Source organism: Mustela erminea, chromosome 2 (genome assembly GCF_009829155.1).
Source record: "Mustela erminea isolate mMusErm1 chromosome 2, mMusErm1.Pri, whole genome shotgun sequence".
NCBI lineage: Eukaryota > Metazoa > Chordata > Mammalia > Carnivora > Mustelidae > Mustela > Mustela erminea.
Window position 1 is genome coordinate 104,226,527 of NC_045615.1, and position 26,743 is coordinate 104,253,269.

A 26,743-nucleotide genomic window follows, 5' to 3' on the forward strand; every position below is an offset into this window, starting at 1 on the left:
AAAGAGAAAAATTTGAAGTCTTACCGTATGTAGACTCAGCACATTACAATTAACAAAATATGTGCATATCTACAAACTCACTGGACAGATTAAGAGATTGAAGCCCAAGGAGTAGGACCTGTATTCCTCTCAGTCCCTATGTGTGAATTCCAGAGTCTTTGAGAATCCTTTACTCTTTGAAAATCCTTTACTCTTCTCAGTCTCTGGGAACACCTGCCCACCCTTCAAGCCCTGTCCTATCACGCCCTTTGCAAATCTTTCTAGATCCCACCCACCAACACCCCAACACCAACACTGTGGTTCTTCTTTCTATATTACACACCTAGCATAGTCTATCCTAATTATCTGTTGGTCTTTCTGCATCTGCCCCTAGATTGTGACCTTCCTGAGAATGGAGATCCTGCTTTGTTTATCTTTGTGTCACTTGATCAGTCCTAACGCAGTAACTGCACACAGCTGGTACTCAGTAATTGCTTGTTGAGTGAATGAGCTAAGGAGTTTCATCGTTATTTGCAAGGTGATTCTTTCTGAAACAACTTCTGTAGACTCGTCTCTGTGGGTCAGGCCCTCAGAAATCACAAGGGCTTCCTCCTCTTTTCCCTTACAGCCCTGTGCTCTATCTACAGTTCAGAGAACTTGAGTATGTCCCAGTTGGGACGAGGCAGGGTGGATGTGAAATTATGTCTTCCTTACTCTTAATAAGCTTGGCTTTGCTGCCGTGTCCTGGGGCTACATGCATGCTGGTTGCCTATAAAACAAGTCAGCCAAGTTGAAAAGTCTTCCCTTTCATGCTACTCTCCATTACGCAAACTCTGTCTTAAAGTTCCCATGCTGCCCACAGCCCTGCCTATCCACCCTCTGCCATGCTCCCCGGTTGCTCCTTGGACTCAGGAAGAGCATCATGATAGTGACAACTGGTATTTACAGAGTTCTGGCTCTGTGCCAAGTCCCCTGTTGAGAACTTGAAAGAGTTCTTGGAGGGTAAGTTCTGTTATTATGAACACCATTTTTAGGTAAAGAAAATGAATTTTTTAGGCTTGCTCAAGGCCACACAGTGAGTAAACCACAGAGGCAGGATTTTAGCCTGGAGTTGTTTAATTCAGCATCTGCAGCTTTAACTGCCGTGCAGTATTGCGTCATGGACGTGCATTCCTAGATTTTAGACACCAGATGTTACCTGCATATTCTGATTCCTTTATAGGCCTGGCTGGCAAAATTTGTATTGATGGCCACGCTTCTACCATGTGAAGCTCAGGGTCCTCATAGTCGCCATCCATGTGGTCTTTCGATCCATCCAGAATTGCCACAGCAAAGTTCCTTTCCTAAGCAGGAGGAAACGGTTGAGTGAGTCAAGGGAAGTTTCAGTCATAACAAAGGTGAGAGGCTACAGTGACGTATAGACTCTCTTAGAAGAAAACCTGTAAGAATCTGGGCAGTTAAATTCTTGTGGTGGCAGAATCTTAAAGATGGCCTCAAATATTCCCATTCTTGGTTATTCAATCAAATAATAATCTGGGTACTGCTATGAAGGGACATTAAGGAGGTACTTAAGATTACTCATCGTCTGTCCTTAAAATAGGGATGTTATCCTTGGATCACCTGAGTGGTTCAGTGTAATCACATGAGCCATTAAAGAAGAAAGGAGATCTATTTGTAGATGATGGGATCTTGTATGTAGAACATTCCAAGGAACCCACTTAAAAAAATTATTAGAACTAATAAACAATCAGCAAGGTGTCAGGATACATGGTCAATACACAAATGTCGATTGTATTTCTCTATACCATTAATGAGATCCAAGTCTGAACACTGGAGATGGCAGGATTGGGGACCACCCAGCAAGAGATGTAATCCCCACCACAGAAATTCTGGAATCTGCACCTATGTGTTGGGATTTGGATTCAGCATTGTGTTGTGTTTCAGCCCAGATGCTAATCTCAATGGTCTTTCATACAAAAAGATCCCTTGTCTCTCTTAGAATTCCCACTAAGACCCCAGATGGCCATAGCTATGAATAACAGATCCAGTTACAAGAGATTGGCACACACATCCCCCAGTTTGGCCCTCAGGATTAAGAACTTACATCTTCCTTTTACAAATATAGAAACTGGGAATGGTGACTTCGGAAAACCACAGATGTCGTAGGTGCCATCGATAGGCAGAACCTAGGTCTTCTGCCACATCCACCTCCTCTAGAATCCAGTGCCGGGTATTAAAATTGTTCTGAGCCTAAGATGAAAGGTGAAGAATCTAGGGCATTCCTTGTGTTGCAACATCCATAATTTTGGAGTGCAATGGCAAACAGTGTGAGCCTGGGCTCAGATCCCGAGTTTTTAAGTTCCTTTTTGATTCTGTAGAGGGCATTTCACTTCTTCCCAGCCTATCCTAGTCACACTACATGAATTGGACAGCCTGCTAAGTCTTTCTTTGGACTCCCAATTATTTTATAGTCAAAGACTGAAGGCTTAAAGTCAAAGTTACTACACTATAGCCTTCACCATGTCTGTTTTTTTTTTTTTTTTGCACATAGTAGATTCTTAATATGTGCTTGTTAAATAAGCAAGTTCATAAAATAATGGATTTTAACTCGATTTAGTGTGTAATAATGGGTATGATTTAAAATTTTTCATCGATCCTGTAATTTCCCCAGTTAGAGATAATCTTTAGTGGAGGCCACTTCAAACTTATTTTTGAATTAGATGATATTCACTCACACTACTACAATCACCCAGAGTTATAGAGTGATACTGGCAACCAGAAGTTAAATGAGACAAAGCATCTAAAGTTTTGAGCAAAATACCTGATGGGGTTGTATATAATACCATACACGTATATAAATATTATTGTGACTGCTGCTATGCTAATGACAATTGAAGGAATGCAGAGATAAAGCAAGGTTGCCAATCTTCCCCTAGAGCCCCTCTAATGTTTGTTAAGGACTTGACATGCGCTAGATGCTTTAGGTACGTTATTTCATTGTATGAACATAGCAGTCTAGGAGGTGGTTTTATTGTAGTGGAGGGGCTTGGAATTAGAGGCTTGTGTCTAAATTCCAGCTCTGCAGGATTCCAGTTCTCTAGTGTATGTGGGCAAGTTGCTTACCAGCTCCAAGCACGACTCTTTTCATCATTGCTCTGCCAAAGCAGTTTGGTACAGGTAAAGACAATGTCCGTGAAGGTCCCAATTTCCAGGTGAGCAGGAGTGCCATGGGGAATCACCAACCCCTGTCTGGAAGGCCTTTTAAGCTTTCCGTGGGCTCTAAGTAACTCTGCGTATTTGATGCAAAAGTACGTCAGTGTTCTCCATGGGAGAGCATATAAGAGGTGGGCTCCCTGAAGACTATGAGTTTGGCTTTCAGTGTGCTGCCCTGATTCCTATCGAAGTGCTCCTAAAGGAGACCAAGGCTTAAGTCCTACAAGAACTGAGGGCTCAGGCAATTATGAAGTTATAAAATTCAAGGGGCTCAGGTCTAAGAGAACAGGGACCAGCCCAATGACCCAGGAGTAGGAACAGGATTGAAAGAGGGACCTTGATGACCGACTGAAAGAGGTTAGGTCACTGAACAAAGCTGGAGTTGGGCCATTGGCATGGTTGCCTGGACGCTGTGCTCCAAGCATCCAGGTGTTACAGCTATGAAACCGTGCCTTCTTGGTCTGGTCTTAGGAGGAAAGCAGGGCTCTGGCCAGAAATTCTTGGGTGGGAAACCAGACAGTATCGGTCTGCTTAGGGGCAGCATAGATCCAAGATGGAGTCACCCACTCCTAGATCTAAACTGGGTCCACTTTATGACCTTGGGGAGGTTACTTAACCCCTCTGACTCACATGCTTAATCTGTAAATTGGAGACGGCTAAATCTGCTTTATTTGGTTGTAGTTGGAGATTAATTGAGTAAAATGTCCATAAAGGTTCTACTTTGACATCTGCCCATGACACCTGCCCGTGATAGAGCCTTTTTCTCTAGTTAATGTACTGAGTTTTGGTACAGCTGAGTGCCCAGGGCAAAGCAAGCCTGCCAGGAGGGGAACTCCAGGGGTTTTCACAATTGACGTGGCAAAGAGGGGAAGGTGGCCGGGCTGTTCTCCCTCAGAACTGCACACAGAAGTGAGTTCTGACCTGGAGCAACTCCTTTTGGGATTTGACAGATGGACATTTTGTTGCAAGGGCATCATTTACATACTATTACAGCAACTACCAAGACTCCGCAGAGTGCAGTTCCTCTGGGAAATCTTGGACCTGCTAGAAGAATCTGAGACAGAGATCTTTAGTCTAATCCCCTTGCTAGACTTTGTGGTGTCAGGGCACAGAGAGACACAAGGGGGAACAGCAACCATCATCCCAGGTCTGTAGAGAATCTACACAAGACCCTGAGAATCTTGCCCCCAGGACTAAATATTAGTATTTTGGTTTATCTCTTTCCAGAATGAGAAAGAGACAGAATTTTATTTTTAAATATAATGACTTGCATCTATTTAATAATCTATTATCAACCTACTACTATCAATAGCAGGGGTTTTCTTAACTAAAACTCAGTCTTTTCTGTCCACAAGCCTCCTACTTTATAAAATATTTGTGATTGATTGATTGGTTGATTGATTGATTATGCATGTGTGTCCCGGGTGAGGATCTGTAGCTTTAATCTGATTGTAAAGAAGGCTTTGGAACAGTGAAGAACCAATGATTTTAAAGGCAAATTCTCTCTCTCCCTCTCCTCTATCTACTTGTTCCCAATATTATCTATAGATATGCCAGGTAAAACTATTTAAATGATGTACAATTTAACAATAAACTAATATAACATTAAGTAGCTGAGTTCATGTTATAAATTTCAAATTTTCTTTAGTCATTAAAATTCTTGTCAATACTCTTAATGGCTTCATCATATGAATACATCATAATCTAGTCACTGTTTTTTTCTATTATTGAATATCTAGGATGATTCCAGTGTTTCTCTTTAACTATATTATTATAAAATACAAATGAGTATGTTTACATATTAATCCAAATTTCAGATTAGTTTCTTAGTTTAAATTCCCAGCCATAGGATTATTGGGCTAAGGAAAGTGACCATTTTTATGTTGATTGGTTATTATGAAATGGCTTTCCAGAAAGTGAGTTCCAATTTAAGATTTTACCATGAGCCTTAGGAAGTGATTCTCTCGTCTCCCCCTTGCCAGCACCATGTGGTGGTATTTTCATCTTATTTCATCTTTGCAGTGGCCATGCGAGTTAATTTTTATCTGCATTTCATAGCTGAGGAATTGGAAGACAGTTTTCTTTCTTCTTCTTCTTTTTTTGTCTCTCTGTCTATTAATGCCTTATTATCCACTTATTTATTTTTTTCCAGTTTAATTGAGAAATAATTGAGATACATCACTATGTAAGTTTAAGGCATACAGTGTAATGGTTTAATTTACAGTGTGTATTGTGGGAAGACAGGTTATACACAAGAACCGAAATGCAGGTGTCTCTGCTAGGAAATCATGCTATTTGGAAAAGCTTGTTGATGTTTTTGTTTCTTTTCTAAATTTTGTTTCTTTAAGTTTAAATTTCTTTAAATTCACCCAAGTCCCTTGAAAAGAACCACTCACTTTGTAAATGTCAAAGACTGACAAGTCGGGAAGGCTGACTTACATGTTCCAGAAGAGGCTCGTCGACAGCCTGGTACTGGCCTGCAAACAGAAGTGGACCCAGTGTTACTGCAAAACATTGAGGAGAGTGGGGACGCTTGGGTGGCACAGCTGGTTAGGTGACTGCCTCTTGGTTTCCACTAGGGTCGTGATCTCAGAGGTCGTGGGATCGAGTCCCGCATTCTGTGCAGGGTCTGTTTGGGATTTTCTCTCCCTCTCCCTCTGCCCCTCTGGCTCAGGCTCTCTCTCTCTAAAATAAATAAATAAATCTTAAAAAAACAAAAACAAAAATGAAAACACTTTGAAAAGAGTGACCCTTGTGTTTCTCTGGAAGTTGTGTTCATTGCCATTTATTTCTCTTGAAGGCGATCGCCTAAAATGCAGTATGTATGTCCATACTTTCCCTTCTTTTATTATTATTATTATTATTATTTTATTTTTTAATTAACATGTAATGTATTATTTGCCCCAGGGGTACGGGTCTGTGATTCATCAGTCTTACACAATTCACAACACTCACCATAGCACATACCCTCCCCAATGTCCATCACCCAGCCACCCTATCCCTCCTCTGCACCCCGGAGGAACCCTCAGTTTGTTTCCTGAAATTAAGAGTCTCTTATGGGGGGCGCCTGGGTGGCTCAGTGGGTTAAGCCGCTGCCTTCGGCTCAGGTCATGATCTCAGGGTCCTGGGATCGAGCCCCGCATCGGGCTCTCTGCTCAGCGGGGAGCCTGCTTCCTCCTCTCTCTCTCTGCCTGCCTCTCTGCCTGCTTGTGATCTCTGTCTGTCAGGTAAATAAATAAAATCTTTAAAAAAAAAAAAAAAAGTCTCTTATGGCTTGTCTCCCTCACCGGTCTCATCTTGTTTCATTTTTTCCCTCCCTACCCCCTAAGACCCCTCACCCTGTCTCTCAAATTCCTCATATCAGTGAGATCAGTGAGATCTGATTGACTTATCTCACTTAGCATAGTTTTCCTTCTATCTCCTGTTCTTGCAAAGCAAGGGAGATGAAAAAGGAGGCTAGACAATCGTATCCAAACTAGAAAGGCTCGCTCCTTCTATGAAAGGTCAGTATCAGGTTAGAAGGACCTCCCCCACCCTCCCCTGCCTTCTCCCCATCAGATGCACCCAGTCATGACTCCCTGGGCCTCTGGGCCCATGAGGAGGTTTACTTGCCCCTCCCCTACCCTCTGGCACAGCACCGCATTTTGCTGTAATTGGCTGTATGTCCATCTCCTGGAACAGACTGGAAGTATTTCATGGGCAGGGGGACAGGTCTACTCACTCATCTGTCCCTAACTCCAGGCCCAGGCCCAACATTGAACAAACAGTTCTTTTTTTAAAAAAAGATTTCATTGATTTATTTGAGAGAGAGAGAGAGATCAGGAGGAGAGCTGAGGGACAGAGAGAGAGGCAAGTAGACTCCATGGAGTGCGGAGCCCGACGTTCAGGTGATCTCACGACCCAGAGATCAGTACCCCAGCCGAAATCCAGAGTGAGACACTTAACCCACGGAGCCACCCAGCTGTCCCGTGAACAAATGAGTTCTTGGCAGGTGTTTGTTGAGTGAGTGTTGTTCATGTGAGGTCTGTCAATGCTCCACCCCCTCACTGGGACTTGTTTTATGGAAGATTGCCTGGAGGTCGTCTAGTGCACTCGGTCGATGCCCTAGTTTAAACTCTACCCTCAAATGATGCAGAACCGCTGAACTGCTCACATGATCTGCAGGGGTTTTTGCTTTCTCTAGACTTAATTTTCCTAAATTGCATTATAGTATCATGCTGTTAGTCTGCATGCAGGAACATCATAAGCAGAAAATGTTCTTATCACATCCTCTTTATTAGCACATATGTGAGAAGTTTCTAGTGGGTCTCGGGAGCTGTGTGCTTCTCGGCAATTGGTTTGCTTTGATTTAATCGGAAACACTGATTTTACAAGAGATCCTATTTTCCTTCCTCCTTTGGCTGTTCAGAATCTCAGGGCAAATTTCTGGCCTGTGTCCAAGTCACATAGAGGACCACGGGATGATTTGTATTTCTGCATCTTGTTTTGGCTTCATCATGTTCTTAGACTTTTGCCCTTCTACCCAGAATTCTTTTACCATACCAAAATATGCAATTAATAGCTGGGGATTTGTGTCAGCATGCCCAAGCCTTGTGTAGACTGTAATGTGTAAATTAATGAAAGTTTGGCTCAGTGGAAACACAGCTCTCTGGAATTTGCTTAGGACCAGTGCATCAGGGACGTGTTAACCAGCCAAAGCTAATTTCCTTGAGATAATGAGCAGGCAAGAGCAGAAGTCTGTCTGCACCTGCCGCCCAGTCCCAGCCCATCCTGGTGGTAGGACTTGCAGCTACCACTGTCCTGGGGTACTGAGGACACCTTCCCGTCCCAGCACAATCATACCCCTACCTACAGCCCCGGTGGAGAAACCCACAGGTTTTTCAGCCCTTCACAGTAGCAACCAGAACCCTCTCATGAATTGAGTTACATTAATAAGGTCACCCATAAGGACCAGCCGGCCTGGAAGAGGCAAATGAGCACTGAAATATTGGGGATCTACTCTGGCCCACAGGACCGAGGGAAGCATCTCCTGTCTGTGATTCAGAGTTCGATACAACCTCATCTTAGGAAATTGTTCTCATCAGATGTGGTCATTATTCCGACATGGAGAGCTGTGGGGTCTCTTCCTTCATGAGCCTCCAGAGACTCTCCTGGATTCTCCAAATATGTTTCATGCCACTTCTGAGTCTTTGCTTGGGTTGAGTCCAGCTGGAGTTCCCACCTCCTCTGTGTTGCTTTCCATAATGCTCGGTGCTTTGAGATCCTCCTGGGGCTCCCCTCTCTGAACACTCTAGGTGACCTTAATGTCACGGAATTGTCAGGACAGTTACTTTCTGTCTCACTCACTGGGACACCCACATAAAAATAGGCAGCGTTTGATTACTTCTTTGGTGGGTATGTACTCAGCCCCCCCCTTTAGAAGATTTTATTTATTTATTTATTTAAAGAGCACTTGAGCCAGGGAAGGAGCGGAGGGAGAGGGAGAGGATCTCAAGCAGACTCTTCCCTGAACATGGAGTCTGACACAGAGCTCATGTCCTGAGCCCAGATCAAGAGGGGGACGTTTAACCGACTGAGCCACACAGGCACCCCGTCCTTAGCTGTTCTTTAGGGAAGGGGTTGTCTTTATCTGCTGCAGTCCCTATGTTCCTAACGATGCAGGTTTGGGATATAATTTTAAAAGCATATTTTTAAAACTGTGATTCGGTTCATGTCACTCGTGGCCCATGGCACACCCCGTGGAATCTGGATTCTCTGCCGTGGCTCCCAGCCTCCAGCACGGTCTGGTTCCTGGCCCCTCTCTGATCGCATGTCTTTCCAGTTTCTTCCTCTCCTCTGAAACTAGCTACCCCAGCTTCTTTTCGAGTCTCTCCAGTATGCCAAGCTCCTTCCACCTCAGAGACCTGCACACACTGTGCCTGGAGGGAGCCTCCCTGACTACCAATCTTAGGTAAAAGTGAAGGAGCTCCTCTCCAGTCCTGGGCCTCAATACCTCAAGTGCCTCGAATGGCTTTGAAGATACTGCAAGGAGATGCACTGAGCCCCATTTCCTCTCCCTGTGGGCCCTTGGCTGGCACACTTCTCCCAGTGTCCCTTGTGCCACATGGCCATGGCATGGTGCTCTAGCCGCCAGGACAAGGTGGGTGCATGTGCGTCCCTTCTGGATGATCCACTTGACTCTCTCCTTCTTGTGACCCTCTCGACACCCATCTAGAGAGAGAAGACCCTGAGGTCTTCAGGGGTAATGGAAGCCAGTGAGTAAAAGGAGAGTGAATCCCAAATGAGCATTTGGGGAAAAGACTTCCTTCGATCCACATTGGATTGTTATGTGAACAAGAAGTAAATCCTTATCTTATTAAACTGCCAACATATGTAGTTTATGCATTATGGATGTTAGCTCTTCCTGATTAACACACTTTTTTTGTTTTCCATTTCAAAAAAACAAAATCAAAAACCAAAAACAAAAAAGTAAGGAAAGAAAGCAAAACCAGGCTCACAGTGCAAACCAGTTAGTTTCTTCACAAGCTTCTGTGGTGACGTCGACTCACACTGATGTCTGAGGACTGCTGACTTAGAAGCTCCGACTCCCTTCCATGAGGGAATAGGCCATGTTAGATAAAGTTAGAGAGAAGTTCTGACTATCAGCGCTTGTAAACACATCCTTGAACAGAAGCCTCTGAAAGCCTGAGGCTGGTGCATTTTAGTGCCTCTACCGGCACAGGGGTGCTGGCTGTGTCCCCAAGGGCTGGCTCCGTGGGATGGTTGCATTTAAAGGAAATCACTGGCTGAAATAGTTCCCAGCAGGTCCCATTAATAGAGTCTTGTTCTCTGGTGCAAGAAGGGAAGTGAAAATAAGGAGCCTGGAGTGCTTTAGAAGTTCCTCTTTCTCTGGGAAGTGGAGTCAGCGGGCTTTTCAGATGATGGCATTCCCAAACCAGTCAGGTTCCCCAAGCAGACCCAGCTTCTGTTTTCAAAGCAGTCACAAGATTTTGGAGGGTGGGGGGGGGGGTGGTGGGGAGAGGTATGGCGAAGGTGAGCATTGGCTCTGGTGAGCCAGCTGGTCTTACTCAGCAATACCTGGTGATAAGGGAGAGGCCGGAGGGTCCCAAGGCCCCATCACTAGAACTCTGTAGAGGAGAAGGCTGTATGTCTCTCACTGTCCACTTCCCCAGTCCGTCCTGGAAGCCCCGACCATCAGCTGCTTACATGGGGACCTAGACCAAGTACTTGCTACAACCCGGTCTTCCTCGCAGTCCTATGTGCCCATGAGTCTAAGTTTTGGTAAATGGAAGAGGTGGGAAATCAATTCAGTTTTCAGGAAACTTTCAGAAGAGAAATTGTTGTGCATTGTTGATTTCTTTTTTTTCCTCCCTTCCATCCTCCTGCTGCCTAGAGCACAGCTATCACTATTTTAGGCAGTGGGATTGAGGCTAATGCAAGGGAGGGAGCAGCAGCTCTGAGGACCTGGGGAGCAGAGCTGCCAAACAACCTTGGAGGGCTTACCTCTGGACTTGACTTACATAGAAGAAAACAAGTCACATTTAAGCCCTTGTGATTTCTTTCTGAACATGTGTTTCAGCCTTTACTGTTGAATCTCCTTGAGGAGGCCAGCTTTGGAATTCACCGAAAAGGTGGCAGAGCTTCTGAAGAAAAGTCATGAACACATATTTCATGGACGCTGAATAAGAAGTTAGAAATTCTAGGTTCAAAACCTGGCCGTTTCTGGCCACGTGACCTCAGGCAAATGCATAAGCCTCAGTTAACGAATATCAACTTGCAGAACGAGAAAAGTAGTGTCTCCCCCAAACAGCAGTTGAGAAATTTAAAGAAATAACCACCTGGCAGTGTGTCCCCCGAATGAATGACTGTGTTTCGCATTTCAAGTTCAACGTCATGACCAAATCTTTTCCACTCAATCCAGATTGTGAGTCCTCTGCCTTCAGATCCGTATTAGGAACTTGTTTTTTACTGAGTTTCATTTAAGGAAAAAAAAAAAAAAAGAACAGTGCGTTCTTCAACACTCAACTCTGTTGGTGTGGCTCTGTCCATTCTCCCCAGTGGTCTGTTGAGCACAACCTGTCTAGCTGTGAGGCTCAGGGATTCAGTGACATGGCTGGTTGACAACCTCAGTTGAAAGATGAAAACACTGCTTGCCCCCAGCAGGGACAAGAGTACTGTGGCAGATCTGAATTCTACTCTGCTGACTTATTCCCTGGGGGGTAATCTAACTTCTCTTGGGCTCAGTTTACCTAATCTACACTGTGAGTATTATCAGCATCTGACAGCTAAATTAGAGACATCTATCAAATGCTTGGCACAAACTAGAGACTCATTATGTTGTTAGTTTCCATTTTCTCTCATTCACAGGTCCTAGGTCTCATTGATGTCATGGGAGAACCAGTTTTCAAAGTCTGGGCTCCAGACCTAGGGCTCCAGATTCGTTTCTTTTCCTGTGCTGCCTTCACCAGTGTTTGTCTTTTAGGAACTGCACGGTTTCTGTTGAAATTTTAATAAAATATTCTGAGATAGTCGTCATCCAGGGAATTGCAAGCAGCTTCCTAGTGAAGACAGTCTTCATGGCTTCCTTTTTATTTATTGTTGCTTCAACCAGTGATTTTCCAAAGACAGCCCTAGCACTACATGAGGTGGAGTTATCCCGGGAAGGCAAGGACTCGCTAGTCTCACGACAGACCTGTGAAAAAGCACAGACCTTGGAGTGGGCTTGAGAATACACATTTGTGACTACTGTGATTCTGATACACAATACATTTTAAAGGCAGCTCTGAATCGCTGGGTTTACCAATCATGGGCGATTTGAAATCCTGGCTTGTGCTTATGAGAATTGGAGGAACACCTTTTCCCAGCAATTCAACCACCAACTTTTCACATTGTTTCTGTCCACTGATTTTGCCCACATCTTGCGGGGAAAACCAGCCTCGGCGAAATTAATACAAATGTTGCAATGTCTATAAAGGGCCAGCAGGGGGCATTGGATGTGCATGTATCCCGTTCCTGCCTTTCCTCCTCCTACTCTTAAAATCCTTATTAATTTTTCTTTTGAAAGTGGGAAAAACCAACTCTCAAGACTGCTTTCTTTGGGAAACAAAAAAACAAAAATAAAACAAGTGCTCCTGGACAAAATGAAATTTCTTGTCCATTTAATTGAAATAGCCAATAGCAAATATATATCTCTATCAGAGTTTTTATTGTATACGGTGTCTTAAGAGAGAAGGACCACTTTCTAAATAGGGCTATCTTCTTTCATTTCCTTCTTTAATCAGTGGAAGGAAAGAAACTCCTGAGTTTATTTTTATGGAAAAACATGGCCCTATTCTCTGTAAATCAGCCTCACAGAAGGTATTGGTATTGACAGATTGTCCAAGTTTGAACATGTGTTTGGTGTTTGTCTTTTCCAGGCCTGGAATGAATATATATATATATATATATATATATATATATATATATATATATATATATATAGTATATGTTATGAATGTATATATGTTATGTAATATGTATTATATATATAATGTTTAGCATATAAAATATATGCTACTGTAGAAAATTATAAGATAACAGGTGAGGAAAAAAGAAGGAGGTAAAAATTACTATAAAGTCCCCCTACCAAGACACCCACTAAAAATATTTGATTGTAGCTTGATCACTCACACACACACGTGCACACATGATATAACCTCTATACGTCTGAGCACACTGTGTTCTTGCCTTCTCTGTCATAGAATAGCAGACTAGAACATATCCATGTCACTAAATATGCTACATCTTTTTAATGGCTATATAGTATTCCTTCCTGCTGGAGCCCCACCTTATGTTCAATTAATCCCATGGTAAAAAATCGCAAGCAACTTAAAAATATCTAGAAATGTTATAAATATCGTGGCAAACAGTCTGCTATGTGAATCCCAAGCATCCTTAATGACATCAGTTCTGTTATATTTTAATAGATACCTGTCCTGGTTCATAAAGGTGCATAGACTGGGGTGGTGTGATTTGCCGTTAATATATTTAGCAGAATATAGATTCCAGTGGGTATGGGCAGGCCTGGGCAGCTTTATCTCAATCAGTTTTCTTGGGATTTTGATTTGTTTTTGTCCACCTCCACCCCCCCCCCCCCCCGCCACCGCCCCAGCTTCTGTCTCTTGAATGTTGTTAGTTAAATGGAATACCCACCTGTCAGTTCTTCTCTGTCTTCAGGAACATGGAGAGGGAGCGAAGGGGGAGGGGTATGGGTCATGTGGTTTATAACTCACCAGCCCCTGTGTCAGATTGGCAATTTCCTTTGCAGGGACCATCCCCTTTGGAAGGGTCTAGAGTACCCCCAGGACTCTAAGTGGGTGGTGGGAAGGGGTAGCGAGCTGATGGAGGGAGGTGTATTTGGGATCAAAGACTCTGGTACAGTTTGGAAGCATCTACCTTGAGAGAAAGCAACCTTTGTTAGCAAAGGACTGAGAAGCTTACTAAAAGCATTTTCTGTAAGAGATTAGAGCTGGGTGCTTGTTTCGTATCTATATTCATACTCGCAGTTCAGACTTTGCTTTTCTCCCCTCCTCGTGGCTCTTTGGGACATGCTCCAGCATGCACCGTATGAACCTTGGAGCTCATTGGCAGGTTGCATCACTTCCTATGATTTTATCCCTTCTTTGCACATTTCTTTTCTATTTCTCACTTTATTCTGTCTCTTTGCAGCCATCATTTGTGGCCACCAGCTTTCTAGGGACATTCTATTGGACTTTCCCTGAAACAATAGTGCTCCAAGATGAAGAGTATGTACTTTAACTCAAACTTTAATGGGATTCAGAACTAGGCTCTGAAAAGAGATGCAAGAGAAGCATAAAATGAATCCATCATCTGTGCAACACATATTTTCAGGGGGAAGCCATTATATAGAATTCAGTTGTACGAGTGCTAAGGAATGGCCACAACCCTGACGTTTAGGCAGACTTTCACGCATTTTCCAGATGAAGGAACTTGAGCCCAAAGGGACCTAGGCTTCACAGCTTAAAAGTGGGGAGCCAGGGTTCCCTGTCAGCTTGCCAGCTTCCAAAGCTTATGGAGGTCACAGGCCAGGCTGCACTCCAGGAGCAACCAGAGGGAGAGACCGTCAGTGGCTAATGCCAGCTGGAACAGGCCAATAGTTTCACTGAAAGAAAAGCAGAAAGGAATGGAAGGAAGAGTAACAGAGCCATGCTGGCATTCCCACTGCTTAGGCGACAGAGGGCCCCTGACTCACCGGTGGCATTGTGGATTCGAGGCCATGACCTAGGGAAGGAAAGAGAACCAAGGTCAGTGTGAGCGGCATGTGGGCCACACACCTTCCCCAGAGGAGTGGCAGCCACGACAGACATTTCCCAGATCAACCTACAGAACGATTTCTTCATTTTCTTACTGTTCTAGATCCGAAACAACATCTTGTTATACAAAATCCAGAAAAGAGAAAAATGCACAGAGAAGAAAACAACAGTGCCCCAGGTAATATTTTGGCAAGTCTGCTATACCTACGCACACATGTTAAGAAGGGTATGTGTGTGTAAACATACAGGTGTATAAAAGTAGCACGGGAATGTATGGGCTGCTGATCTTAAAAATGCATTATCTATCTTTAGCTGTTATTCCAAGACATGATATTTATTTGGATATTTATTTGGTGATATTTATTTGGTGATTTTATTTTTATTGGGTGATATTTACTTGGCGATTTTTGGAGGGGACGTGTAGGTTCTTCCTAGTTTTTATTAGGGTGAATGATCTTGCAGGGAATATCCATGCTTGCATTTCTTATCTAATCCCTGAAATATTTCCATGGAGAGACTCCACCAAGTGCAGTGAAGAGGTCAGGCAATGGGGGCCATCCACGCCTCTGTCTGTAGATCACTCAGTTGCTCTCCACGTGGGTTGGATCAATGGAGGCTAATCCACAGAGCTGGAAGAGACCGTCTCGCTGGGTCTCACTACCCTTAAATCCATCCTTTGAAATGATCCTGCCTACTTGGTACCTGATTCCTTATTTTACCTGTTTTACTTCCTAGATGCCTAGTGAGACTGAATTATTGTTATTATCTTCCAAGTGGTTTTAGTGGATTTTTTCCCCTGTGAGTTACCTGTACGTGTGCTTGTCCATTTTCTAGTAGGGTCTTTGCTTGGCTGCCACATTCACATTGGACAAGGTGCCTTTGAAGCACCTTTTGGTTAGATTTCGGGCAAAGATCTGAAAAACTCTGGGGCGACGGAAGGCTCTGGAGGGTGCTGCTTCTGAGCCAACTTGTTTGTGCCTTTAATAATCCTGGGCCCCATGCAGCACCTGTCCTCGGAGGCTCTCAAAGTACGTCACAGGGGCAATTAACTGAGCATCGCAACACACACCAGGTGTAAATATTTATGAGGCCTGGCTGGTGGCTGGGACATCAGGCACTGAATAGTTAAGCCGGGAGACAAGAGTAACCAGGAGACCACAGCCCTCCGTCCTTGAGTCTGGCTTCCTGCTTGCCCTTTGTCCTCTGCTGTTTTAATACTTGGAGTGGCCCTGTGGGGTGACTAATGCTGTCCTGAGTTTACAGATGAGGAAATGGGAGGTTCAGAGAGCTCCCCAGCTTGCCCAGTCCCACAGAGAGCGAGGGGCCTGACACCAGCCTGTTGGATCCCCTTGTCCTCGCCGCCTCCCTGACCCCCACCCCCAGATGGTGGTGAGCCCAAAGGCAGTGTGCCGCTCTGGTCTCGGAGCCCTTGTGGTTAGCTCTCGGCATCCTTTCAAGCTGCCCGACAGTCTGCAGAAATTAACAGTATGCCAACCAGGAAGGGGCAGATCACTTATCTGGGGCCTTGGAGCTTTCTCTTGAGACTTTGAACTTACAGGCTCTTCCTTGACATCTTTGTCTTAGATCAAGGCCTCTGAAGATTCCCCAGACCTGTCACTCATGACACGGGGCATGTAAGTGATATGCTTTCGCGACTGCACAGCGAACCTGATGGGAGTGTGGCAAGCCAGGCCCTTGCCCGGAGGCATCACACCCAGCACAGGCAGCGTCCTGAGCCTGGGGGTGAGGAAGAGGATGCCAGTCTCCTTGGGGAGCCTAGCAAGAGCTTGGACTTTTAAGTTAGGATTCTGTCCTTCTGACCTTGGCTTCACCTGGTTTTTGGAATCAAAGACTGATCATGCTAAAAAGCACGTCAGAGGCAATGTTGTCCAATTTGTTGTTTCAAGTTTCAGACCCTCAAAGGTAGACCTGGGGGTCTTCTGACACCTACGAAGAGTGGAGCTTGTCCCGCACTGAGCGAGGCTCAGCTCCCACTGGCTGGCTTTCCCCACTTTGCAGGTGCAGCTCAAGTTCGGAAGAGGTTAAGTGAAGTGGCCCAGCAAGCAATTAGCGGAGCCAAGAGGTGTCCTGCTACCCTTATTATTTCCAAGCCTACCCTTATCTATTTCCAGCCAGTAGACTGACTAGCACTCCGTTCCTGGGAGCTTTCTCCTGATTGTCCAGGCTTCTCTGATCCATTCTCCCTCTTGGCGGGGTCCCCAAGGGATGAGGCTCATTCATATGTCATATCCTCTGGGATTCTGCACCCCAGGGCCCTCTGTGCGTCAGTGCAAGCCAAATGAATTAGCAGAGGAAGCATCAGCAGAGCCGGGAGCAGCGTTGTTATTCCAGCTGAGCCTGGAAAGGGGAGAGGGAGAGGAGGAAGCCTGGAACCGGCCTCGGAGGGCCTGGGGAGGAGGGGACCCCAGAGGGGATCTGCACTCCACTGTTATGTCTGGTTGGAGTGCAGATAGGCAGCTGACAGGCTACCTGAAAAGGCTCCTGTGTTAATGCTCTGCAGTCGGACAGCCCAGGGTGATGAGCCAAAGAGGCTGCTGGTAAACTTCATGGAGATCCGATGTGTTCTTTACGCTCAAGAAAGCCTCACATGTTCGTTAGCAAGCTGCCTCTTGCCCGGGAATTACAAGCATGCTCCTTGGCTCCTTTGCATCAACGGCATCCATAACATGGCCACATGTGGACAGGGCACGGCTGGACGGGGGGACGGCTCGGCAGCCACCCCTCTGCTTTTCCCACTCCGTGCTCCTTCCACCTCTGAGCCTCTGGGCAGCAGGCCTTCCTCTGCATCTCTGGCTTCTGCAGGCAGGTGTCCACATTGTGGTGGGGGGAGTTTACGGAATATGAAATGAACAAGACTGGCCTCCGGCAGTTTGTGGTTTTCAATATTTAAGCTTTATTACAAATAAAGAATTTCAATTTCTGAATTATTTTTAATTTTTAATACTTCTTAATAATTTAATAGGCTTAATAATTTTTAACCTGCAAAGGGCACTAAATTAAACCCAGTCCTCCTTTCCCCCTTGTCTCCTGGGAGAACAGGAGCTGATTGGATAGGCGGGTGGCACTTGCGTCTTACTTATCCATGGGAACAAAGTTTGGATGGTGTGTTTTTCCTGTCCCATAGAGACGACATTGGGTCCTGTCTCCAGGGTCAAGTTCCTGGTGTGGGGATAATTCCTCATCGCCCCTTCGAGTGTGACGTGTGTGGTCCCCTCTGGGTCTCCCCAGGCACCCATTGCTGGAGCAGAATGCACAACAAGACCCCTGGGAGACGGTCAGTGTGATTTCACCTGCCAGCCCACTCCCTGTCCCAAGCCTCCAAGATTAACTGGTTCAGCTCTACCTCTTACCTTAAGCACCATCTTGGACATTAAGAGAGTTCTTTAGACTGAAATTCACTTTTAATATAGTCTAAAGAGCAATGAAGGTGACTCTGAAGTTCTAAATTCATTGCCTTCCTCCCTCTGTTTGGATGCCTGCACCGTGCTGGTAAAGGGCGAGCCTTATGTAAATCATTTCAGCAAATCTCCTGGCAATTCCTGATGGACAGGAATCTTGATCTCAGTGTTAGGGCTAACTACCAGTACTGGTCCTTTCATTTTGGGGCTGGGTTGACCGAGGCCCAGGTTACCCCTCCCCCGAGGGTACAGCCTGTCTATGGGTGGGGTACACCTTCCCTCCTCCCCAGCACTGGAGGGAGTACAGGTTGGCATGAGGGTGCTGTGGGAGCTGAGTGTGGAAAGGCATGGTGTGCTCATGCCCAGAGTGAGGAACCAGCAGGGGAGCACTAGAAGACCCGCGTGGTCCTGGAGGCAGGTGGAGTTGGGTGAGACGCTGGGTAAAGCCTGCTCAGAGCTGCATCACAGAAAGGCCATGCGGGTGTGCAGCCGTCTCAGTGAGAGTGAGTACCAGCCTCGACAGCGGGTTTTCCCAATTTCCCGTGTGGCTGTCAGAGCTCTTCTCTGCTCATGTGGTGCTTCTCCAGTGGAACTCACACCCCTATAAACAGAACAGAGTACAGCTCGATTTCTCAAACTCTCTTCCTCAGGGCCCCAGTCCCTAAAAGGGAGACGAGGCACTGAATACAGAACATGCCTGGAACATCATGTACTCACAAATGTGTGGCCAAGTAAGCATGAGTGAGCGCACTGACGAGGGAATGAATGCAGGGTACAGGTGCACAGGCAAGCAGAGACTAGAGGGCGTCGCAAGAGTAGGGCAGCTTAGAGATGCATGGTCAGCCGTATCTGGGTCTTTATGTGGACCCACCTGCCCTGGCAAGGGCTGGCAGAGAGTTCACGACACGGGACGAACCTGCTCCACGCGTGTGCATGCGTCCCACATAAACTCCTCTGGAACAGGCTTTCGTTTTTGTTACGGATCCCAGACTGGAGAACCACTCCCAACACCCACATTACTTTGCAGGAGATGAAACTCACACCAAGGTCGGCTCAAGTCAATGCTTATATTTAATTAGTGAAAGAATGGACTCATTCTTGGTTAAAGGAATCCTTGATTAGTTTCAAGAATCCTCCTCTTTTCTATCCTATTTTTTACAAAACGAAACACATATTCAGGCTGGGCCGGTCCCTGAAAGGATCCTAGGGAAAAGTCTGGAAGTGTGAATGCTCACACCTCCCAGGAACTTTCAGGCTCGGGGGGCCCTCCCCCCTCACCCCCTCAGGATCCCTCTGAGGCCTGTGAGCCTCCCCCTACTGTATTCTTTCCTAACACACTTGGAGAGTCCAAAGGGAGTGTGGAGTTATGAATTTCCAATTTAAATCTCATTGTTAAAACTTGTGGTTTTTCTTTCCTCGACAAGGACAAAACGCATGATCCCTCTTGTGTGCGGTCTCCATGTCTTTGACAAATACTGAAGGGTGAAAACAACCATATCTGGCATTTGGATAGGTTAGACTGCAGAGAACCAGGGCTGTGGCTGCCTGGTGTGCCCTGTGTGCCCAGTTTAGCTCTGGCGCTTCTCCAGCTGGTGGACGGTTCCTAAGTCCATGGCCTCGACCCTTTCCCCTGCCCTCCCTGACTTGTTCTGTCTTTTCTCTGTGTCCCTCAATCCTTTCCTTCAGGTAAAAGCTCCTTCTACCACCTGTTCAAGTATCTAGTATGTGCCAGGCCCCGGGCATCGTGCAATCCAACGGCCTCCTGCTGGGTCCTTCCAGCCCTTCTTCCTCCCGTCCCTTCAGCAATGCTTCCTGAGCATCTACCTTGGGGAGTTCCCAAGGACCGGGCACCACACAGTAGTCCACACTCCCTCTGTGAAAGCACTTTGGGCCCTCCATAAGGCTCTCAGCTGGCCACGTTTTAGAAAAATACCCATCTTTCTGCCCAGTGAGGAGGGCCAGAGGGAGTGGTATTCTTTTTTTTTTTTTTTTTAAAGATTTTATTTATTTATTTGACAGAGAGAGATCACAAGTAGACAGAGAGGCAGGCAGAGAGAGAGAGAGGGAAGCAGGCTCCCTGCTGAGCAGAGAGCCCGATGTGGGACTCGATCCCAGGACCCTGAGATCATGACCTGAGCCGAAGGCAGCGGCTTAACCCACTGAGCCACCCAGGCGCCCCAGAGGGAGTGGTATTCTTAGGGACCTGTCAGTGTCATGGATGCTCAGGGTCACTGCAGGGGTGTAGGGTGAAAGCAGAGACGTCAAGAGCAACAAGCAGGAAGGAGCCCTGACACTGGGTCTGTCTCCTGGGGCAGGGCTGCCTGCTGCCAGTGTCCTGCAGGGGGCCTCCTAGCATAGGAACAGGGCTGCTGCATCTGAAGGGTAAGGACTGGCTCTCGGGGCCCTGAGGAATTACAGCCACCTGTACCTTGCCTTCCCCTCCCCCAACCTCTGGAGAATTAACTATTGCGGCACATATTCCTGGCAAAAGGGAACAAATGGATAGTCAATGAGGAGAGGGCATTGGGAGCATTGGCGTGTGGGACGCGTGAGCCAGTGTTGACTAGAGTGCTGTCATCGGGAATGGGAAGGGTCTCCACTTGCAGAGTGTGAAGGCATGGCTGGAAACCTAGTGGGCAAGCCCTTAGTCTCCCTGACCGTTAGTGCCCCCAGTGTCCCCTGGAGGTCCCCCGGGGCCTGCGTCTGTTTCTTTCACTGCACATGGCACAGTGTCCTGTGATCTGTAATACCAGCCTTTACTTTCCCCCGACCAGAGACTGAGCATCTAGATGGCAAGGGCTGTGTCTTCATCTCTGAATTTCCACTTCCCTAGTGCACTGAACTCTCCCACCTTCCTCCTACCCTCCCGGCCCCCTTCTTGCAACTTCTTCTCTTCTTCCCATTTCCTGGAGGTAGTGGGTAGGGAAGAGTAAGTGCTGGGCCCAGAGACCTCCTGCTCCTGCTCCGAAGCTGCACTCCAGGTAACGATGATAAAGTCGAGGTTCTCAAACTTGAATGGGCACCAGGTTCACCAGAGGGCTTGTTGAAACACAGAGGCCTGGGCTCCCACGCCTGAGCTTCTGATTCTGGAGGTCAGGGCCTGAGGATCTGCATTTCTACAGAGTTCCCAGGTGGTGATGATGGATGCTGGTCCAGGGCCACGCTCCAGGACCTGCGGCTGTGAGGCTCTGTCATGGATGTGACTGCTCTTCTCAGGGGTGCCATGCACATGCTCCTTCTTCATGGCAGTCTTGACACAAGCCGAATGGATACTCCCAGAAACAGAAAACGAAATCCATAGGACTATGCCGACATAACAGAAAGTTGGGGTCACCTGGAGCCCAGAAATGGCACTCGACTTGAGGTGAGACTGAATCCAAATCCAGGTGTCGCCAGTGACCGGCTCTGTGACTGACTGCCAATGGAACCTCTCTCAGACTCTCTTTCTCATCTATAAGATGGGATTTGCAATAACTACTTCAGATCAGTACTGCGAGGATTAAATGCCAAAATTCCTTTTGTGGTGGCTGGTGCACGTTAGGCACTTAACTACGGATTTGAGTTTGGACTCGATAGTGAAACATCAATCAGAATCTTTCCATTTTCTGTGCACTTTGGGGCCCAGTACAGAGCAGGAGTGGATACTGGGGATTCAGCTCAATGCATTCTATGGGGAGTTCTAGGATACGTTCCTATCAGCAGTGTGGACGCGTCATGGGCACTGGATGTGGATGGGCTCCTGTGTTTTTCTTGGATCATCTCTTGGACCCCATCAGATGGGTGGGGCCCTGGCACTCAGCATCAGCGTGGACATCTTCTGTGGTCCGGAGGCGCATGCGTGTTTGAGTGTATGTGTGGGGGGTGGTGTGTGGGTTGTGTGGGAGGAGGCTGGGGGACAGCCCTCTGCCCCTGTCGCAGGAACGGACCCCTCACCTAACTAAGGGCTGGCAGTACTGAGGGCAGCCGCATGGAGTGCCAACGCTGTTTTAGATACTAGTAACGACTGGAAAAGCACCCGGCTCATCAGCCTTGGGGAGTTTACTGATCCTGGACATGCCTTCTGTCCTATAAAAAGGAGATTAATAACACTTGGACTGTGGGAATCCAGGGAGACAGCACCTATTAAACTCTTAAAACGGCGCCCAGCACATAGTCACACGAAGCTGCACTCCAGGTAACGATGATAAAGTTGTTGACCACTCAGCGACCATTAGCCACTGTTATTTATTGAGAACCTACTATGTTCACATTGCACACTGCACACATTTATTTCCCACACACAGGCACTGCCTTACGTACAGGGATCAGTGGGGGACAAGACGGCCTACCCATTCACTTTCAAATAGCCTTTCTAAAGTATATGAGGCACTGAGATAGGAAATGGGCTTGTCAGACTGAGGTCGCTCTGCTGGCACCGAGACCCGGCGCTCCAGGGGTCTGCCCTGCCTGCCCACAGCACCCTTCTTCTCTCCTCCCTGCCAAATGCTGATAATTTCATTTGTTCAGAGAATGAATTAATCGGTTTAATAGTTCTTGAAGTATGACGGTAGACCCAAATATGTAGTTTTCAGACATTTTGATTTAATTTATATATCTCAAATATGAATTTATACTCATATAATACTTTCATTATAAAATACGCAGCGGTACAGAGATTTGTATGCATATGGGATTTTTTTTTTAAATTTAGGTTTATAAATGGTTTGGAACAGGTTGCAGAAGCATCGTCTGTTGCTCTTTTTAATATATCTTGAGCATGCTATGACACATCCTGAAATAATTTGCTGCGGAAAAAAGCACTGCTTTTTCTTTCTCTCTCTCTCTCTCTCTTTTTCAAATGTAGCTGTAAATATTACTTTGATGTATGTGATTGCTGCAACCATCTTCATTTGAAGGAAGGCTTCTAACCCTTCCAGCTCCCATCTCTTGCTATTGTCAAGAAATAAGAAAAACTGACTTAAAATGCATTATTCAAATGTATTTAATGTAAACATTGAACAAGTCTGAGAACAGCCACAAATTTTCCTTTGCTTAATGTGGTTTTGACAATATTTCAAATATCCTGTTTTAGAGGCGTTCATTTACTCATCTTAGGGAAAATAGTTCTTCAAGGAAATCTTAGGGTGCTAAGAACGCCTGGGTGCCTGGCACATAGTAGGAACTGAATGGGTTTGGCAGTTGACTTGGTTGAAGTGTGTTGGGATGCAAGATGTGGTATAACATACGGAGACCCTTGTGGGCTTCTGGGCAGGGAGGCTGCTCAGGCAGGGCTTAGTGAGGGAGCTCTGCTGGGGCGCAGGGACACCACCCTCTCTGGGCATCAGGGTGTTGCCCAGGGTCTGGCTGCTGGGCAATGGCCGACCTGGATTGGCTTCAGGATTGGAATCTTGTCCTTTCATGAAATTAGCCCCTATTCTGACCTTTTAGACTTGGTTCTGAGTCCCTTGGAGGTAGGACTTTGTCTTTCATCTCTGCATATTCTCTAGCCTGTGCAAGTCCTAATGCCATGACTGCTTAGTAAGTGTTTGCTCAGCTGGAAGACAAAGAGAAAAAACCGCACAGGTACATGGCTTCCTCTATTCTCCTCATGTGTGAGAGCTGGTCGTGGGCTCATGGCCTGATGCATCTATGATCCATCATTTAAATCACTCACCAGCTGGGAATGGAAGTTTCCATCTTAGTGGTTGTCTCCTGGGCTGTTTGGACCACTGGTGGGTGGTGGAAGCAGCCCTCATGGGAAATTCTGCGGATGCTGTAGGGCTTCTCAACCTCTCCCTGCATCACCCATGTGCTGGTATTTCAACCCACATGAGTTTCTTTTCCTTCTGAACCTTGGTCTCCATGTGACCCCTAAGACCACTGGCAGCAATAAAATTCTATCACATTAACGTGGTGTGCGTGTGTGCGTGTGCACACCTGCGTGTGTGAGTGTATGGTGGTCAGCTGATTTGCCACAGATGCTACGTTTTCACTCTTCTATTAATAAGCAAGGAAATATTCTGACCTATTTTTCGGCAGACAGAGGTTCTGGAATTTCAAATCACTGGATCCTTCTTTTGTTGTCCTTCTGTTGCCCCTGGGATGAGGGAAAATAAATTACAGTCAGGAAATAGCAAGGAGCTAGGGGGAAAAAAAAATTAATTAAGTGCATTCATTCATAGAAACAGCCACCCAGTCAGATTTAAGTAATGAACGTCTCACACATAATTCCAAATCTCTCTTTGCATTTCCATTGGGATTAAAAAAATCCATGTTTAAAGTAATTTAATTACTTTACAATATACATCTTTTAAATGTAAGAGCTTTATTTTACAAGGAGCGGTAGCGTGGGGTGAAGAAGCACTCCAGTCAGGATGAGGATGTGGGCTGCTGTCCCACATCAGCAGGCTCACGCTGGCACCCTCCCTGAGCTGCGTGAGTCCCTGTGACATCGCTCTGTAAAATGAGGAGGATCACACCTTCACCATGCGATTGATGGGAGGCTGTCAAAGAGAGACAGGGCCTGTGAGCCAAAGAATGTTCAAATGCTTCCTCTGTTAGTCGAATTTGACCCCACGCTAGCAGACATCATCCAATGTAGGAAGGAAGATTACTTAGCAATATCAATTCAGATTCAAATGACATTTATCGGAATTCTATATAACTTAGATACTTTGCTATGGCATTTACTGTGAAAAGATTAAATTATTTTAAATTGAGTTAATCTGTTCACACTCACTATTGTAAACCATTACTATTATGCATCCTCGTTCGTTCAATTAGCCGCGTTTGAGATACTTCCATTTCTTTTGCAGTATTTTGTGAACGTTAGCAGACATTTATTGATAAAGGATTCTTCCAAGAATGCTCCTCGACAGCTGCCTCATTAGCTCGGCTGACCTTCTTGTCCTCCTGGTTTCCTCCGCATAAGGCAAACCCGCTTCTTCCGGGTCCCTGGACTTTCACTACCCTAACCCCCAGGCCTCTTTCAGGTATTGTTTATTGTCTCTCTTCTCACTCCTACTTCTGAGCTCAGCACAGGTGCTCAGTCCTCAGAGGAACCTTCCCTGCCGTCTGAGACTGGATCCTTCATAGCATGTGTCCGAGTTGTAATTTTCCTTTGGTCTTAACCTGTAGCTTGTGATCAGGTCTGCTAAGCTAGCTCAACGACCATGCCTGTGAGGGCAGAGATGTGCAGACGGTGCTTCTGTTGGGTAGGGGTTGGCTCCTGGCCCACAGTGGGCCCTCAGTGGGCAGCCTGTGCATGCAGGAGCCAAGGACTCCGGGAAATGCCTGTCGGCGATTGGACTGTCCATCTTGGATTTTGTGTGCAGCCTATAGGCTGTGAAGCGATAAATAAAAAATTTAGGGAGGGGCACCATGGTGGTTCAGTCATTTAGGCAGTCTCAGGTCATGATCTCAGAGTCATGGGATCGAGCCCTGCATAGGGCTCCATGCTTGGTGTGGAGCCTGCTTAAGATTCTCTGTCTCTCCACCTTCTTCTCCCTCCCTCTTCGTTCCCCCTTCCCCCTGTTGTCTCTCTGAAATAGATAAATAAGTGTTTAAAAAAAATTAGTGTGGGGCTCCTGAGTGGCTCAGTCAGTTAAGCATTCACCTCTTAGTTTCAGCTCAGGTCATGATCTCAGGGTCCTGGGATCCAGCCCCATGTTGGGTTTCGTGCTCAGCAGGGAGTCTATTTTAAGGTTTCTTTTTTTCCCTCTCCCTCTGCCCCTTCCCCTCCTCATGCTCTCTCTCTCAAATAAATATATAAATCCTTAAAAATAAAAAAAATAAAATAAATTAAAAAAATTTAGTGTGTTGTTTGATAGAGTTCATCATTGTATAAATTGACAGAAAGATGAAGTGTTATTTTATTATTTTTCATCTTATTTTATTTTATTTTATTTTTTAAAATTAAATTAAAATTTTCTTCAGTGTTCCAAAATTCACTGTTTATGTACCACACCCAGTGCTCCATCCAATATGTGCCCTCCTGAATACCCACCACCAGGCTCACCCAACCCCCCACCCTCCTCCCCTCCAAAACCCTCAGTTTGTTTTTCATTTTATTTTTTTCACCATTTCATGATTTCAAAAATCATTTAATTATTGTATTATTTCATATATTTCATGATTTTCTATTTTTCTGGGCAAAACTTGTTTCATGCCTTCTAAGTTCTTGACATGGGCATCTCTTCTCTGGGCATTTCTGCGTGGTTATCCTCCAGACAGAGCCCCTTTCCCAGTGAGCACCTCTCTTGCTCATATAGTTTCCAAACCAACAGCCTGGGCACTAACCTTGAGCTTTCTCTCTCCTGTCGCCAACACCAACATCACCATGCTCTTTTGGCAGACACACGGATTTCCCCTCTCCTGCTCCTTCTGCCTTGCTCTTTTCCATCATCAATCTGCTCTTTTTATCTCAGTTTAATCCCCAGCATCAAGCTGTTACCTGCTTTTCTGGCTTCGGATCCAATCCACACACCAAAATGCAGCAGGAGTGACTGTGACCTTTCTACTTAGCAGGATATTATCATGTCAACTCCCTGCTTGAAAAGCCACACCACTTTCCCTTTCTGGGGGATGAAATCCAAACTCATTCCCATGATCTCTGAGAGGCTTGCCTCAGCGGCCTTGGGCACAATTTCTGTTGTCTGTGTCTCTGTTCCCTCCCATCCTGTCCCCCTGCCAGGGCCCCACACTGTCCTCTCTCTGGGCCCTACGTCTGCATGCTCCCACATCACTAGTTAGATTTTTCTTTGGCCTCCTCTCCATCTGCCAAAAACTTTTCCATTCTTCAGGGTCTAGTTCCAATACTAGTTTCCCATGAGTTCTATGCTG

At 46.0% G+C, this 26,743-nt stretch overlaps 1 protein-coding gene across 3 annotated transcripts in view; it reads right to left on the reverse strand.

The window, feature by feature from the left end:
* Positions 1–26,743, reverse strand: part of CLNK (cytokine dependent hematopoietic cell linker) — a 164,759-nt gene that overhangs the window by 58,314 nt on the left and 79,702 nt on the right. For all 3 annotated transcript variants that reach the window (XM_032333851.1, XM_032333852.1, XM_032333850.1), the window contains exons 3-6: positions 23,928–23,999; positions 14,443–14,472; positions 5,632–5,662; positions 1,178–1,322 (exon numbers count right to left, since the gene is read on the reverse strand). In XM_032333851.1, the coding sequence (XP_032189742.1) occupies positions 1,178–1,322; positions 5,632–5,662; positions 14,443–14,472; positions 23,928–23,999 (278 nt within the window). The remainder of the gene's footprint in view (positions 1–1,177; positions 1,323–5,631; positions 5,663–14,442; positions 14,473–23,927; positions 24,000–26,743) is intronic.